Below are 18489 nucleotides of genomic sequence, written 5' to 3' on the forward strand. Positions count from 1 at the left end.
CCCAAGCCTTCTTTCTCCCTCCTGGAAAACTCCTCTGGACTCCTTTTTATCTCCGCTCTTTGTCACTAGTGTCTTGTGCAGACTGCCCGTCAGCTCCCCCTTGACCTCACCAGCATTGGCCCCAGTCCTTCCAGCTCCTACCAGTGCTAGGAATGACTTCAACACTGAGCCTGTCAGCCCCTTGACATCCTCATCTCAGGGACCTGCACTCCCACTTCATGTCATTGACCAACACTTATGGTCTCACCTTGCACCATATCATCACCCCAGTCTGGCTTTGCCTCTGCATTTTAAAATTCAAACATCCAATCCTCTACTGCCTCCAAGTCTGTTTGGTATTCTGTCTTCATCCCAGGGCCTGTCACTGCAACTCCCTCTGCCAGGATCTTTCCTTGCTTGGTCCTTCTGTCTCATCCACATGACAGAATGTTACTATCCAACTTTGGATCCATACCCATGCTATTTACTGGAGTGCTGGAGAAATCCCACAACTTAGAAGGCAGGAACCCTATGGATTCATAGTTTCCATTAGCAACTGGTTCCCACATACTGGCTTCTACATTCTCGTAATTCCAAACTCCCAAGAAGATACAGCAAATGTCCACTAGTCTCTTAAACCTGCTACCCTGTCACCAACTCCCACACCCCTAAACATGGCCTTGCCTCCTACTCAATGGAGAAACTGGGCACCATCAGAAGGAGCTGCCACATACCCTCAGACTCACCAAAGAGTCTGCTTCTTACCCCATTGTAAGCACTGAACAGGCAGGTGGGCGTATGGGTCTGAGACTGAGGAGAGTTGGCCTGTAGACACAGGTTTGGAAATCTTCAACAAAAAGACAATAATGAGATCGCCCAGGGAATGTGTGTGAGGTAAAAAGAGCCTAGTTTTTGAACTCTAGAGGACATCAATGTTTGTGAACAAGAGATATCTGTAAGGGAGACTGGAAAAGAGCAGCCAGAGAGATCACAAAACCCAGGAGCATGTGGGTCAGAGAAACCAACAGAAGGAAGTGGTCAGCTGACATGATAATGACTGGCGTGTCCTGTGAACCAGAAACATGGAGGTCTTTAACCATCTTGGTGAGAGCAGTTCTGTGCAGTATTAGATGAAGATGCCAGACTTCTGTGAACTTGAGTATGACTGGAAAATCCTTCTGAGGAAAGCACAAGGATTCCTAGAAACCTCTGAGGAAGCAGAGATAGCAGGTATAAGGGACTCTGCCAAGGATGTCTATGCATGAAGGAAGGAGAGAGATCTAGTGGTTGCCTTGGGGAGATGCTGGTTTAGTGGAGAGTTCTAATGAAGATAACAGCCATGTGATTTGGGCATGCTTAAGACTGTAGAAAGGCAGCCAGAAGAATGGAGAGATGACCAAGCAGCTAGTTAGTAGAGGGAGCACCATCCCCTGGAAGAGAGGTTGGCTGTGTCCAGAAGAGGGGCTCCTCCTTGTGATGGGGTGTCTTTTAGTCACCTGGAACCCCAAGCCTGCTTTTCCTCCAGTCTCCTTACTCCAGCAAGTGGCACTACCTTTCCCCCTATTCCTTTATCCAGGCAGTCATCCTGCTGATTCTGTCTCATTAATGGTCCTCAAATCAATTCATTGCTTTCCACCCTCAATGCCATGATCCACAGTCGTTTTTCCCATGGTCTTCAGCAGCAGCTCTAACTGGCCTCTTTGCATCTTCTCTTGTTGCCCATCAATCTTCCAGAGAGCTGTTTCCAATATGCAAATCGAATCCTGTCACTCCTTGTTTTGAAAACCATTCAACACTTCCAACTCTGTCGACATGGCTAACTAGGCCTTCAGGATCTATGTCACACACCGTCTTCCTGCCCCGTCTTCTCCAGCCTTGCCTCTCACCATTCCCCAGTGCCCTTCACCATTTCCCAGTGCCCCTCACCATTTCCCAGTGCCCCTCACCATTTCCCAGTGCTCCTCACCATTTCCCAGTGCCTCTCACCATTCCCCAGTGTCCCTCACCATTCCCTAGTGCTCTTCACCATTTCCCAGTGCCTCTCACCATTCCTTAGTGCCTGATGCCCTCTCTTCCCTGGACATGCACACATATTGTTATCTTGGATGGCTACCCTTCTGTCCTGCCGAGGCCCTGCCAGTTCTCCTGGATGACTCTGGCTCAGTCTTCACATCTCACTTAGAACTCAGATCCTGAAGGAACTCTCTTCTCTTCCTGTAACCTAGACCTTCCCCTGTCATATCTCTTACCACACTGTTTTTGTTTTGTTTTGTTTTGAGACGAAGTCTCGCTCTTGTCCCCCAGGTTGGAGTGTGATGGCGCAATCTTGGCTCACTGCAACCTCCGTCTCCCAGGTTCAAGTGGTTCTCTTGCCTCAGCCTTCTGAGTAGCTGCAATTACAGGCACACACCAGCACACCCAGCTAATTTTTGTATTTTTAGTAGAGACGGGGTTTCACCATGTTGGTCAGGCTGGTCTTAAACTCCTGACCTCAGGTGATCCACCCACCTCGGCCTCCCAAAGTGCTGGGATTACAGGCGTGAGCCTTACCACACTGTTTTATTTGTCCACTTATTTGTCTGATTTCTTTGTTACACTGTAAGCTTCTTGAGCCTGTTATGGGGTGAGGAAAGTGGAATTGGGCTGAGGGAAGTTGAACTTCAGTCCAATCCAATAGGGAACTCTGGAGCTAGGATGCCCCTTCAAACTCATTGCAAGTTGCAGTAAGGGTCCCAAACCTTTGACATTCACATCAACCTATTATCAGTGCTGACTGCTTCCAGTGAGCGGGAGTAACCTCGGGAAGGCAGCTCCCTTCAGCCGAGAGCAATTGCCAAAGAGGGACTCAGTTGGGAGCCCTCAGCCACCAACACCGCTGTCATGCTGAGGGGAGGAGGGCTTCAGACCTGAAGGAGGAATCTGGGTGGCCACCACAGCATCTGCTACCAATACCTTTGGTGGCTCAGGGCCACCAGATACAGCATAGGTGCCTATTAAATCTTTGTTGGTTAATGATTGATTATGTGATTAAATGAATTAATTAAATCACAGAAAACAAGTTTAATTACGTTAAATGACTCGAGATTTAGGGCCTTAAAGAAGGGCAAATGTTTTATTTAGAAATAAAAAACTAGTGAAGGTTCTTGAGCAAAACCCTAATGGATTTTAAACAGGATTTGAGGAACATTGTGCAAGTAGATATGTTATGAGGGAGTAAATTTGTGATGTGGGCGGTGTGGATGGCTGAGATGACAGCAAGAATGTGGACGGGAAGAAATCCTAGGGGCTGGGAGGCTGCTGCTTTAACAGGAAGGATGAGGTATGGCACGCCTGTAATATAATGTTTAGAGCATGACAGGACAAATATGAGACCAGCTGAAAGGTTAACTCTTTGGAAAATATGTATGATTGTACTTGACCTCATTACTATTAATAGGTTCAAGCAAAGATTCTCCCATTTTGAATATATTAAGTAATAGATTAGATGTAAATTCCTTGAAGGCAATACTGCATCCCCAGTGCCTAGGGCAGTAGCTGCACACACTACATGCATAGTACATTTGTTGAATAAATAAGTGAATCAAATCTTGACTGACAGAACTCTAATACAGATTCCTAATGATTAGGAAACAGATTGGTGTTAAGTCTAGACCTTCAAAGTATTCACTGTACATTTCTAAACTATAGTTACTTTAGAGTAATCTTGCAGATATATTTTAAAACTAAGAGATTTAGTTGTTTTACTTACCAATCAGGCATTAATTCAATTCACCCCCCGTCCCCCCAGTGCCATGAATCATGGTTTGTTCTTAGGAAATGAACCTTAAGGAAATAGCTGGAAACATTTCATTGCCTTGGCAAGATGACCTGAAGCACACTCTGCTCAGCAATGCTGGAGTGGGTGAACTCCCTACTTTTACTTTTGCCAGCCAAGAAGCTCCCTGTTGCTACAGTATCCAGTTTGTAGCAGGCAACTGATTAGGGAGGAGTCGCTGGTAAGGAGTCTTTTGCTTTTAAAAGAAAACTAACTGACATGAATTCCAGCACCTGACTTTTGCACCTGGACTATGAACATCGTGTCTGGAGGAGTCAAGGCTGCTCTGGCAAGAGCTGAAGTATAAAGTGCAGTGAAATTGTGCTCTAGCATTGGCATCTTGCTTGCAGAGCAGTGTACACCATACTAGGTTTCTAGCAGCTTTGGGAGGAATATGCCATGTGTGTTCTGTGCAGTCTCAGGAGGAATCAAAACAAGTGATTCCCAGTTGCCATTGGCCCTGAGTTAATGAGAGAATTGGAGGATAGAAGATAAAATAAAAAATAAAAAGACCTTAGTCCCATACTTTCTGGCCTACCCAAAATGGCTTCTTTTATGGATGCAATGGACAAAAGAGGAAGTGGCATCAGCTAAGCACACAGAGGAAGAAGTGGCATCAGCTAAACGCACAGCCCAAAATTCCATGGTCGGTCCATGGACTTCCACCCATGTTTTGAGGAAGTGGCATCAGCTAAGCACACAGAGGAAGAAGTGGCATCAGCTAAACGCACAGCCCAAAATTCCATGGTTGGTCCATGGACTTCCACCCATGTTTTGAGGGTTTCCACCTCTGGTTGGGGGTGACTGAGGTTGTGGGGCTGGGTAATGATGTTAATGATATTTTAGGGCCAGTGCTTTTCCTCATCCTGAGCCTCTCTCAATACTCAGTTGTTCAATGTGTGGAAGTTAGTGAGGGTTAAGTTGGGCCTCTGGATTCCCCCAAAGAGATGCCACAATAATACCCCCCAGTGATTGTTTCAAATGATGTGTATTGCTTTGTGTGATCAGCATTTAGTCACACTTGGATCTTAAACAGCCTTGAGAGCTAGTTGGAACTGCTCAATCTATGCTTATCATAGCACTGCAATTGACACGCAGACTTGGTGTTTGTTCTCCTTTCCTCATCTCTCATGAAAAAAAAAAACACAACTAGGACTGTAAGAACCGACACACAGTTCCTTCAATGTCAGCTTCAAAGTTCTAATCTGCAATATTATTTTCTTCATGAGAATTAGACTTGCATGGAGAATCTGATGTTAGTTACTTTACATAAGGCAGACAACCATGTAATACAAGATTTGGCCCTCCATAGCAATTCAGGACAGCCAGAGAATGCTTGGCTATCTTTGAAGCCCACTCCAGCCAAAGTGGGTAAACAATGAAATGATGGGATGCTAAACTTCCACTGTTCAGTGTGTTAAATGCAAACGTTCAAAAAAATTAATTTGTCTCACTCCAACCTTAGGTATTCTGAGTTTCTTTTCTGCTGTGACTATTTTGGACAAATCCATGTAATCCAGAAACCATGGAGCAAATAAGATGATTAAAGGAGAAAGAGTATAGTGAGACCAGGGGACCAAGGACCTTAACAAAGGCAGCCCAGGGAATGAAGACATGATGGAGGGAGAGGAGGAAAGCTAAGGGATGGGCAGCTCATTGGAAGCTGGAGGCAGAGGTGACACTGATGTTTGGAGTCCCTCATGTGGCTGGGTATGATGCCTCAGGGAAACTTCTCTGGAGCCCCAGAACAGGCCACTGCTGAACCCCAAGCCTGCATCATCCCTTCACCTGGTTTATTCACTGGGATTCCAGGCACAATTTTATTTTAAAGATGGCAATGCTGCTATAAAAAATAAAAGCAAGCAAAATATCTAGGAAGCTTGCTTAAGATGAGCTTTATCAGCTCCTGTACCTCGAGAATGAGTTTCAGGTGAGGTCTTTGTCTGCATTTCTAGCCAGAGGACTATGATGCACATGGATCTTGACCACACCTTGCAAAATGCTGGCCTGAAAGGTGGTTTAAGGGTCATTACTCCAAAGGAATCAGTTCTGAGTGTTTGGAGGTCACACTTCTCACTAAATTAAGGGTTTTTTTGTTTTGCTTTGTATGTGTGTTTTTATAGATATGGAGTCTCACTATGTTGCCCAGGCTGGCCTCAAAATCCTGGGTTCAAGAAATCCTCCTGCCTCAGCCTCCCAGAGTACTGAGATTATAGGCATGAGCCACTGTACCTGGCAAAGGTTTTTCAGTTTTTTTTAACTTTTTGCTCCTGTTTTCCATTTTTTTGAGGACAAATATTTTCTCATATTCCTGTATTAGGAATATTTAATAATCTATACACTTGTGAAGGACACATTCAGAAAAAGTAAACAAAATTTTAAGAAATCATGGGGAAAAAATAGAGTCATATTTCCACAGTTTATCCTTCATCCTTTTTTTTTGCTTTTTTTTTTGAGACAGAGTCTCACTCTGTTGCCCTGGCTGGAGTGCAGTGGCGTGATCTCGGCCCACTGCAACCTCTGCCTCCCAGGTTCAAGCGATTCTCCTGCCTCAGCCTCCTGAGTAGCTGGGATTACAGGCGCCCAGCACCATGCCTGTTTAACTTTTTTTGTGTTTTTAGTAGAAACGGGGTTTCACTATCTTGGCCAGGCCGGTCTTGAACTCCTGACCTCATGATCTGCCCAACTCGGCCTCCCAAAGTGCTGGGATTACAGGCATGAGCCACTGTGCCCAGCACCCCCCCTTTCTTTAGAATCGTATTTTGGAGGAATAGCTATTGAATGTCCATCATAATTCTGTTTTAGTAGTTTAAGATGAATCTTGGAAACAAGTCTTAAAAATTTTGCCAAGAGAATGAGGTAGGTAACAATAGAACATGTACTATTTATAAAACTTTATTAAGAGGTTACGCAGATATATTATTTTGGGATCTGTGGAGTTAGACTATTTCAGAGCTGGTGTCATCTAACCCTTTTTTTGGAACCTGAAATTGGGGGGAAAAGGAGTAATGACACTGCTCAGTGGATGCCCATAGGCCGCTGCCTCTCATCCCTGCAGCTCTGGCAACATAACAATTACCTGGGAGGCTTTGAGAAATGCTGGTGCCCAGATGTCATTCCAGGCGAATGCAATCAGAAAAGGATGGCATCTGTACCTTTTAGAAGTTTCTCAGGTGATTCTGCCAAGCGGGGAGCCCGACACCCACAGCTTTAGGGAAAAGAGAAATGACCTCTTTGCTCATTCCTTATGATATGATACATTTTTAACATATCTATCTAAAAGTAAATTTATCTTTGCCCAGGGTCTGTACAGTAAAAGGAAAAGATAATGAGGTAACAAGTAATGCAGAATGTCTCTCTGATCACAAGTCAAAATGTGGAAGTGGGTTTCACACATCAAAGGTGGGACTTCGTTCCTGGCACTGATCTCTATTTGAGCTCCTCTTTTGTAGACTCTACAACAATTAGGTTAGCTCATGAATGCTAATTTATCCCACAGGGCACAGTAGATATACAGGATTGGCTAGAAAATGATTTGAAACTTTAACCTGGGATGCCAGAGGTTTGCCTCCCAGACCCCCACTTGTCTCCTCTGCTCGGCCCCAGCTTGGCTGCAGTGCAGGCAACCAGAGCAGGACTCACCCTATCTCCCCTCTCCCTGGAAGAGAAACAGAAAGAGCGTGATGATGATGGATGGAGGAAGGGAGAAGTGAATCAAGGTGCAAGACTGAGAGCTGGTGAAGAGTCATGAAATATCTTGGAGAAAATTTTCTCAAATACCCTTTTTTCCTGGAGTTACTCAAGCACAAGATGCATTTCTGGAGTCAGCCAAGAAACAGGCCCATGGAATTTTAAGAGTCTAGAAAACAAAAGAAATCCAGGCTTAGCCAGCCTATAGATTTGTGTATGGGCATGATACAAAGCATTAATGATACATTTGTTCTTTATGCCCCAAAATAAGAAGACTGATACACCATCAAGGAAAACCCCCCAAAAAGGGAAAAGCCTTACAATAGCAAATAAAAAGAGCCCTACAAAACTAGCCTTTACCAAGTTCTAGGGACTGTCTAAGGATATCACATATACTACCTTGTTTAATTCTCACAGGCGCCTACAAGATGCATCCTTTCATTATCCTCAATTTGTAGGAGAAAGAACTCAGAGAGGCTGAGGAAACTTGCTCAAGGTTATATCACTAGTTAGCGGTGGAGCTGGGGTAGGAACTCAGGCTACTGTTCCTAACCCTTGACACTACACTGTCTTGTGAGATGGACAATTCATAAAAGATAACAACATGAGTTTTTTTCCCTTAAAACTAAAAATTGCTTCCTTGAAAATAAAGATGCTTAGAGCCCACCCTAAGAATCACAGCCCATCCTAAGAAAGTATGTTCAGTGCAATTGAGTGTGGCAAATTATGGGGATTAACTTGAATTCTCTTTATATATTACAAAGTAAGTCATTAGTAGACTTTGGAACTCTGTTGTTAGTAACAAATGGCTTACACCCCAGCTCATTGCAACACCCCAATGTGCTATGATACCACCATGGCTGGGAACCATTGGCCTGGAAAATAGACCTAGGCAGAAAGATATTTATGTAACTGAGTTGAAGAAGGTAGCTGGAAGGTGCATGAAGCTAGACATTGGCAGTGTGTGTCAGGTGCTCCAGCTTAGGGCCTTCCTGGAAAATGGGCAGGAAAAATAGACGGTGACAAAGCAAACACATCAGTATTATGGGTAAGCCTGCAGAGATAAGTTCTGGGGCATTCTGCTGCCTGCCAAGACTACATAAGTCCCAGGAGCCACAGCATTTGTTGCATAAGATTAAATCACTCCAAGCTGAGAATTTCCCCCTTTAAAGGAATAAATGGCAAGCCATGGGGGAAAGAATGAGCCAACGCTTCTAGGACATGTGTGCCTCCACTTAGGCATTTTGGTCCCTTGACCCTCCAAGACATCGATGTGACTTTGGCCAAGTCACTGGTTGTTACCAGGAGGGGATGAAATACATGTTTCCCTAAATCCCTTCCAACTCAAAAAATATGGGATACTTTGAATAAAATGAGATTGGTACAAAATTCTGATTACCTTTGAGAATGTCTAGCTCTGATTGCTAGATTTTCACTGCATATTTTCCTCTGTCCTTCAATTATCTCCCAATAATTTACCCCCAAATCTTTATTACTTCAAATGAATAGACTTTTCATAGAGCCCTACTGCATCTCTAGTCCGCAGACACTAAGACATACATTAGCATTATTAAACTGTAAGCCAAAGACATATCTATATATCTAAATACTGTGTTTGCATACTTTCCCTGATCATTATGTACTTTTTCTCCATTCCATTACCACTTAAAATGCATTTTGTGATATTTCATTAAAGAGGCATAATTACATTAGAGAAGTTTGTTTTCAGACATCAACATGTGCCTTTGGGTTACATTTCACATTATGAAGATGGACTTAAAAGAGATAACACCATTTAGTGTGCTAATTATCACAAGATTCTCAAAGTGCGCCAGAGCTCTAGGTGCTTTTGCTGTTTAAGAAATGTGACTGGCCGGGCGCGGTGGCTCACGCCTGTAATCCCAGCACTTTGGGAGGCCGAGGCGGGCGGATCACGAGGTCAGGAGATCGAGACCATCCTGGCTAACACGGTGAAACCCCGTCTCTACTAAAAATACAAAAAATTAGCCGGGCGTGGTAGTGGGCGCCTGTAGTCCCAGCTACTCAGGAGGCTGAGGCAGGAGAATGGCGTGAACCCGGGAGGTGGAGCTTGCAGTGAGCCGAGATCGTGCCACTGCACTCCAGCCTGGGCGACAAAGCAAGACTCCGTCTCAAAAAAAAAAAAAAAAAAAAAAAAAGAAATGTGACTATAAAAACTTCCACTCATGAAGCTTAGCATGCATTGACTACCTACTATGGATTGGGCTTGATATTGAGGATAGAGAAGAACAAAACAAGTCTAGCAGAGCAGGAAAGTGTGTGTGTAAATACGTTGTAGCCGCCACCCTCTGGAGTGGCTCTCCACTTCACCAAGAATCCCTTAGGCCCTCCCCAGCAGCACTCTTTCCCCTTCTATGCCCAGGAGCCTGCAGCACAATTGTATTATGTGACGTAGCCCTGAATGGATAATGGCCCCTGCACAACCAGGCAACATTGTCTCTCCCAGGAATTTGAACCTTTAACTAAGAGTTTTAATTTAGCCTGGGCAAGCCTGGTGAATGACACAATCAAAACTGAAGATTATGGAGCAGCCACTTCTGCTTGTCATGTTGGCCGAGAAGTAGAAATATAGAAATAATCAGTGTGCAGAGTAGAGTGCAGCAGACAGTGAGAAACAAGGATGGAGGAGGGAGAGAGAAAGAATAATTAGATGACTGAATGAATCCTGGAGAGCCTTGCTTCCCACCAGTTGTTGGTTCCAGACCCTCCAGCCGCATTCCAACACCCCAGTGCTTGAGGCCCTCTACATTTCCTTTTTTGTGGTTTTAGCCTTGATTTTTTTTTCTTTGCAACCAAGAGTTCCAGCTAATAAATCAGTGTAATAACTTGTTATTGGCAGTATAATGGAAGTGGGTACAGAACAAATTTTAACCTATCTTATTTATACAAATAGAGTACAGATGTCAATTGTACTTAATGTTAAATAGGCCAATGACAACTCATTTTTGTTCTTAAATCCTTTCCACTATAAACATTTATCCACAGCAACATTTGCAAGACATTGAGCCTTGGCAGTAAGTGTAACAAGATGCGTAGCAATGGTGGGCAACCTTATTTTGATCAAGAGAAAATTAGGAAAAAGCAAAAATTACTTACAGGCTGTATTTCTCTCTCATTCAAAATGGCTTTATTGTTGATCTTATGGGGAAAATTGTACTTTTGCAACTCAGGTGATTTATTTATTGAAGAGAAGAATGCCAACAAGAAAACTTTTTCGGCCTCTGAAAGATTATAACATGTTCCGGTTTAAGAATTTGTAACTCCAGACAGCTCTAATTGTCCATCTCTTATGTTTGGACTGCACCTTAATTTTCACCACATGAGTTCATCTGCATTAGCCCCAAGTATCCTTCCATACCCCCCATCAAAAAAGTCTGGCCCATGAGGTATTATTATCCTCATTTAGAGGATATGGAGAAATTAAGGCTCTGTTTCAAAGCAAGTCTGTAAATTCTTTAACATTCTTCCCATCAAGAAGAGAGATCTATCTCCTGCCCTGGAACATGGGCAGCACTTTTGACTGTCTCCGTGCATATAATATGGTGGAAGTGACACTGCTTGACTTGTGGAGCTGGATCACAATGGGTTATTGACTTCCACCAGCCTGTCTCCGGGGACAGGTGACTTCATGTAAGAAGTCCAGCTACCCTGACAGAGAGTCCACATGGAGGGAGCACACTGTAATAGACAGAGGTGCCTGAGGAGCCCCGGCTGTTCCAGCCGCCAGCTATTTAGGTCTTCCCAAGTCAGGCACCAGAGAGTATGAATGGAAAGGCCTTCAAGAGAACTCTAGCCCCAGCCATTGTCTGACTGTCACTGCATGAGGACCAAAAACTGCCTAGCTGAGCCCCATCAACCCCTAAAGAAGTGAAAGATAGTAATGACAAACGCTTGCTGTTGTTTTATAGCACCAAGCTCTGAGTGGTTTGTTGTGCTGCAGGCTCCAAGAGAAGTAACTTTCTGAGAGCACTCAGGAATTTCTTAGTGGAACTGGGGCTAGAATCAATTCACTGCATTTAATGCAGTATTAACCAGACAACTGTGTTGGGCCCTGGGGACCAGAGAAGAATTAACACACAGCCCAAGCCTTCCCCTGGTCTGAGCTTCCTCTTCCCACCTTCATATTCATGGCAGCTTCTTCTTGCTGGGAGTGGGATAGAGGAGCCCTAGGGCTGCTGGCTTCTGGAAGGAACTGGCTCCAGGGCACCCTGGCTATTCCCTTGCTCCATGCTGTGTGCAGGTGGCTCTGGCACCAAGAGGTGGCACCAAACCTGCTGCCAGCCTTGGCTTTCTCACCAGTCCTGCTCTGATGAGTTGACAGGCTGTGTTTGGAATTGAGCATGGCGGTATTACAAAGGCAAGTGGGTACCACACAACCTGCCTGCAGTGTTGCTTTGTTCTGATAAATTACACCGAGTCCCTGGATTCACATTTGGCTGGATTGTCAGGAAAAATATGTGTTCTGGGTGCCAGCTGATCTTTTCATCTAGCTTCTGTCCTCAGGTAAACATTCCCTGTTAAAATTCTAAATGTTCATCTGCTTCCTCTAAAGAGATTGGTAAAAAGGCATAAAACACCTAAGAATCAGTGTTACTTGTAATGAGCCCAGGGCTGCCGCAGGGAGCACCATATACATAGAATACCAGGTGAGTGGGGTCCTCAGGGCTGAAGTATTATGCTCTAGGCCAGAAAAAGGATATTTTTTTTATTTCTGGGATGCAGATAATGTATTTTCACATAACAGCCACATGTTTCATGAATTAAGCCAACAAATATTTACCAAGTATCCTTTAAATCCTTTAGTATTTAAAGTATCATTTTTTGAAAAAAAAAATATGAGGGCCAACTTATTTTTGCCTGTCATGAAATCAAAGGCCAATTAAATAATCACTTCCAAATTTATATTTCTGTTTTATAGGTTTTCTTTATTCAAGGCATTCTTGTACAGTAAAGGGCAGGAAAAGGAGAGGGAGAGGGAAAGGGAGAAGAGGAAGAAGGAGGAAGGTGTGTGTGTTGGGAGTAGGGGGAAGCTTTGCAAATGGTAAACCTGGGTTATTATTTGACTTTTGGTTAAAAAAAAAAAAGTTGCATCAAATTAAGCAGTAAGCAATCATGAAGCAGGCGGTGACATGCATAGAGCAGATTTTCCTAAATCATCTTCCCCAGAACACCAATTCGCTAAGATGTTAATAAGCATTTTCCAAATAAAGATTTTCATTTTTCAGATAAATTCAGGACCGGCTGCATCTCCACTCCTGGTGAGTGACAATTCATTTTAGCATGTTAAAGGCTCTGAAAAATGCTAGGGTAAAAGCAAAATGAAACACAAAACAAGAAGCTTGATTGACTTCCTTTAGCCTGGCACCCCCCAGATGCTGAACCTCTGTTATTGAAGTCGCTGAGGAACAGAGCCCATGGCACATATGGAAAATCCTCTGCTGGATGAGGTGACTGTGGGATGGTCTCTGCTAGCTCCCTGCTAGGTCAGAGTGGAGCACTGGAGAAACACCACACTCTTACCCAGGAGGGAAAAGGTCTGTTTCTCTGGCATCCTGCCTTTTGGTAGGGAGAAAAACTTCCAGTTTGAGTCTGAGGTGAAAATCGCTTTCCCCTTGCATCAAAGTCATGGAAACCCTGATGTGCCGTTATACCATTCAACATTCCCATCCCTGCAGTGCCTTAGGCTTTTGCAGTTTGCCCTCCTCATGCCCTTTCCTGGATCATGATCTTCTTTCAGCTGCCATTCCATTTTCACAGTCATTTCCATGCCCCATTTGGCCAACTCACCACTCCCTCAAAAGGAGATGCCTAGGTCAAAAAGCAGAGCTTAGCTCCATGTCCTTCCTGGAGCCTGGAGACTCCTGCTGAGTGCAGAGGGAGCAGCGAGCATGCCAGAGAAGGGCCCCTGCTAGGGACTGCTTCTGCTGTGAACATTTGGGTCCTGTTCCTGTCCTTTCCCACATCTCTCCCAGATGCTGCTGCAACCTTTACATGAATGCTCAGCCTCAGTTTCCTCCTGTCTCAAATGTCCTTATTTCAGGGTTGGGATAAAGAGTAAAAAAATATGTTTAGAGTATTAAGCCTAGTGCCTGCCTGCAATAGGTGCTCAACAAGTAGATGCTATTACTGATCATCACTATTCTTGCCTTATCTTCCCAAAGCACCTCCATACTGAGGATACAAATGAGGTCAGGTTAACAGGACCAATTTAAATCTCACTGCTTGGCCTCATTTGCACCTGCAGACCTTCACACCTTCTCCACCTGTAAGCTCCAGGACAGTATTTCTGGGACTCTCCGCAGGGTGTCTCATGGGTATGTAAGAATGAGCCCGCTTTCTGTGCCACGCAAGCCTGCTCATGGCTCACTTGTCACCAGAATGTCCGCCACCAGCTGTCACAGCTCCACGGGGTGCAGGAGTGAGGCCCTGGTTCCACCTGGCACAGCAACTCCATGTTGGTGGTTATGGCCTGTGTGCCACCCATCTGCTCTTCTGTCCTAAGAACAGACAGTGCTGTGGTCTCTGAGCAGCCAGCTTTTTGTGTTACTGGCTGTTGGACGGGGGCTGAGTAGGGCTCCTTGAGATCTCCCATGTTAGAATTTACTGACAGAGTTTTTCTTTTTGGAATTCTCACCTTTTTCCTCCTTAGGAAAGGAGCTGGGCTAGGGACGGGATGAGTCACTTCCTTCACAGGGAGCTTGGAGTCTCTGCTGTCTTCACCACTGAAGGCTTTGTTGTCAGGTCCAGCGTCTTGCTCTGGCACTACCTCATGTGGGAGGTGTTCTCCCCTGGTGGTCTATTCCGTTCGTTACAAGCAGTCAGCCCCCATAGTGGGCCCAGACTGAGTCCTTTTCCAGGAGGCTCTTCTGCCTGTGCAAAGGGGCCACTGCCAGGCCCAGCCTTCAGCGCGCTGGTCTCAGTCTCAGTGGCCCCACCATGGTGCTGGCCTATGGGAGCAAACTCTCCCGCATCTCCATCCTCCTCACAGCACTAGCCACTGTGGTGACCATGGGTCCTACCCGATCCTGCTGGTGACTCCCTGCCACCATTGCCAGGACACAGCTCTTTCTGGCCCAGAGTGACAATTCTGGCAAATTTAACTTGATATTGGCTATCCAAGGACAAGTATATGGTGAGCACTAAGCACCAGGCATTGTGTCTAGCTTCTGGCTCTCATAGATTTGCTAGGATTCCCCTGTAATGGCGGTGGTGGTGACAGGAGCTTACTCTACCCTGGGCAGGAGCCGGGCTGCAAACCCAAGTCTGGTTAAATCAAAAGTCCAGGCTTCCTAGAGACTCACTCTCTCTTTGTTCCTTACTGGAATCTTTGCTCTTATCGTCACACCTGTGCCACGCAAAGCCCCTCAGGAGCTAGGCTGATCATGACTGGATCCCGCACAGTCTGCCCAGCATGCTCCTCCCCACTGCCTCTAAGCTGGCCAGGACCCTGGGGGGCTTTCCCCATGCACTACCCTGACACCTTTCTGGGGCACCATAGTAACTATCCACAGCCCCTCCTGGAGTATGTCTCTTCATCCTGAGGTCTAAAGTCCTGATAATCTCCCCCAGTGAACCTGCGGTTTCTCTGAGGAGCCGGGTCCTCTGAGGACATGGGTCCCCTGGTGACTGCCTTGCCATTACTGGACCTTCTCAGATGAGTGTGCAGACCACATCCCATGATCCCCAAGGAGCATTAGCCCAGAGGAAACACCTGATCAATCTCTGCCAATTTACGCTAAAAGCCACCATTTAAAAAAAAAAACAAAAACCCTCATCAGGATGACCTCCTATACCACAAAACCTTGCCCTCAGCAGAACTCTCTATAGGTCTCAAAGGTGACAGTATGAAGCACTGCTGGAAATTCCCACTCTCCTAGCATCCTATTTATTGATCACATACCTGCCTTCCGGGGGTAGAACCACTGGGAAATGTGTATGAACAGCACTCATCAACCATCACGTTTTTATTTGGCATTAGCTCCATGCCCAGTGAAGTGCCAGGTACAGACTGAGATTCATTTAAAAAATAGAAAGCATGGTCCTGTAAATAATTTGCAATTAACCAGGGAGATACACTTATACTGGAGAATTGAAGAACAGCTACAAGTACACACCATAAGTAGGAAAGTTCTACAGCTTCCCTGGCTTCCTCCCACTCTCAGCCCTGCAAGCTCACCCAAGCAGAGCAGCCCACTGGCTGTACCTCAGTCGTGCCAAGCGACTCCTGCCTCAGGGGCTTCTCCTGGTTATTCCTGTGTCCTGGAAAAACCTTCTCCCAGACCTTCCCAATACTCCCTGCCTCTCTTCCATCCATTCTCTGCTTCAATTCCCCTTCGCAGAGAGGCCTCCCCGGTCACTGTCTCTAAAATAGTTCCTCCTCTTACTCACTCTTCTTACTTTGCTTTAGTGTTTCTTCATAGCACTTGTCACTACCAAATATCCCACTTGTTATTTACTTGGTTTTTTTTGTGTGTATTAACTACATATATATTTCAGTTGAAAGGTCTGTTCAAAACTTTGATCCTTTTTGAAATTTCCTTGTTTTTTATTGTTGCATTTTAGAGTTTTTGAGTTTATTCTGTTGTGTTCACTGTAGTATCTCCAGAGTCTGGAATAGCACCTGCCACAAGGGAAGCTATTTCCTGAGGAAATGAGGGAATAAATGAAGGGATGGATAAATGAATGAATGAATGAGACAGACTATGCCTCGTGGTAGGATTTATATAAAATGAGAATAATACAAAAATAATGCAATTTTATATTTGCATATCACTCATTCCATATATGTGATTGTGAGATGTATCCCATCTGTGTGGTGTGTGTCTGTGGGTATGTATGTGTGAGTGGTGAGTTTGTGCATGCTGTTTATGTGGATCTAGCCAATTGACCACTGTGCAGGAGGAAGAACTCAGACCTTGGAGTCAGAGGACTCTGGCTTCACATCCCTGCTCGGTCACTTGTTAACTATATGACAGTAAGTATGTTTCTCAACTTTTCCAAACCTGGGTTTATTCATGTTAACATGGGGATAAAAGTACCTCTTTCATAGATTTGTTATGGGGGTGAAATGAGACAACATACAACATAATTCAAACACCCTACAAATGAGAAATGCTTAGAAAAAACTGTTTTTTATATGTATGCTTTTCTTTTGATTTCCTAATTTTTAATTTACATAAGGTAATATTCACTGATTTTAGTGTATAGTTGTATGATTTTGGATCCCAATCAAGTTTTGTTTTTTTTTTTTTTTGGAGACGGGGTCTCGATTTGTCGCCCAGGCTGGAGTGCAGTGGCACAATCTCGGCTCAAGGAGGACGCTACATAAGGGAGGGTTAGCTGCATTGGAAGGGTCTTCCACATCCCAGATTTCAAGCATACTGCAACCAGGCCTGAAAAAAGACAGACATATATATCCATATTAGAAATGTATTCCTGTCTGGAGAAAATAGATTCATAACACAACATCTAGATTTTCAGAGACAAATTTATTTCATAAGTTAAATATTTTAAAGCGTCATTTCAAAAAACAATTTCAATGTTTAGAAATTTAAAAAATAGAATGAAATTAAGCACGTCGCATTTTCACATCTCATTTGACCAAATGAAAGACATATCCTAATAATAAAGCTTCAATATACATTCATAAATATATATGTAAAAGCACACTTTCAAGATGAAACAAACATAAATATAATTTCCAAGTGCCATCACCATCTACACATAAGGCCCGTTTGTAGTAAAATAAGACAAATTAAAACCTAATCGAATTCCTGATGAATTTCACATTTTTTAGCATAAACTGCCTTGGATTAGCATGAAATGATCCAAGACAGGGACAGGAGACTCTTACGGCAATTTGTTTTCTTCAATGCTTTCCCATTTTGGGTGGCTCTATGACTGGGCTAAATGAGACACTATTCCTCCCTAGAGAGTAATCCTGCATGGCAGTCATTAAAGGGAAGGAGTCAGACAAAATTGATTTCTAATTTTTTAACATCTATATTGAAGTATAAGTTATACACAATAAAACTTCACCTATTTTATGTGTAAAGTTTGCCAGGTATGGGCAAATGTGTATACATGTGTAAGCACTACCACAATCGTAATACAGAAAATTTCCATCACCCGCACAAGTTCCCTGTGCCCTTTCGCAATCTACCATCTTCCCCAAACATGGCCTCAGGCAACTACTGTGCTTTCTGCACTACAGTTTTACTTTTTCTAGAATTTCATATAAATATATTTTGTAGTCTTTTCATTTTTGGCTTCTTTACCATAGCATGTTTTTGATATGCATATCTGAGCTGTAGTTCCTACAACTTCTGTTGTGGTTCAGTAGTTCCTTCCCTTTTGTTGCTAAATAATATTTCATTGTATATAGAGAACACAATTTGTTTATCCATTTGCAAGTTAATGAACATTTGAGATGTTTTGAGTTTTTGGTGACCATGAACAATGCCACTATAAACATTCATGGACAAGGCTTTTTGAGGACATATGTTATCATTTCTCTTAGGGAAACACCTAGGAGTGGAATTGCTGGGTTGCATGATTATGTATGATTAAGTGTGGATTTATCTTTAAAAGCAAGTTCAAAACTGTTTTCCAGAGTAGATGCACCATTTTCCATTTCCACCAACAATGCATGAGAGTTTAAGTTGTATCAGTTTTTGTAATTTTAATCATTATAGTATGGTTATGGATGATTCAAAATATCTTCTTTGGTGAAATTTCTATTCAAATATTTTGCCAAATTTTGTGTTGGTTCTTACTGAGGTGTGAGAGTTCTTTGTATATTCTGGGTAAAAGTCTGCCAGATTTTTTTAGCACATGTATTAAGGCATAATTGCTCAATAATTACTCAATAAGCTGCACATATTTAGTATCCACTTGGATACATATTAACATAGGTAAACACTTGTAAAACAGCAGCCACAATAAAAATCATGAACATATCCATCTCT

At 43.7% G+C, this 18489-nt stretch overlaps 1 protein-coding gene across 1 annotated transcript in view; it reads right to left on the bottom strand.

Annotated features, from left to right (window-relative positions):
* Positions 1-15667: 15667 nt before the first annotated feature.
* LOC115935380 (probable C-mannosyltransferase DPY19L2) overlaps positions 15668-18489 on the bottom strand; it is a 68436-nt gene continuing 65614 nt past the window's right edge. Inside the window, exon 16 of the mRNA XM_055392544.2 lies at positions 15668-16914. Coding sequence (XP_055248519.1) covers positions 16719-16914 — 196 coding nt within the window. The 3' untranslated portion in view covers positions 15668-16718. The remainder of the gene's footprint in view (positions 16915-18489) is intronic.

The sequence above is a fragment of the Gorilla gorilla genome, chromosome 6, assembly GCF_029281585.2.
Source record: "Gorilla gorilla gorilla isolate KB3781 chromosome 6, NHGRI_mGorGor1-v2.1_pri, whole genome shotgun sequence".
Lineage (NCBI taxonomy): Eukaryota > Metazoa > Chordata > Mammalia > Primates > Hominidae > Gorilla > Gorilla gorilla.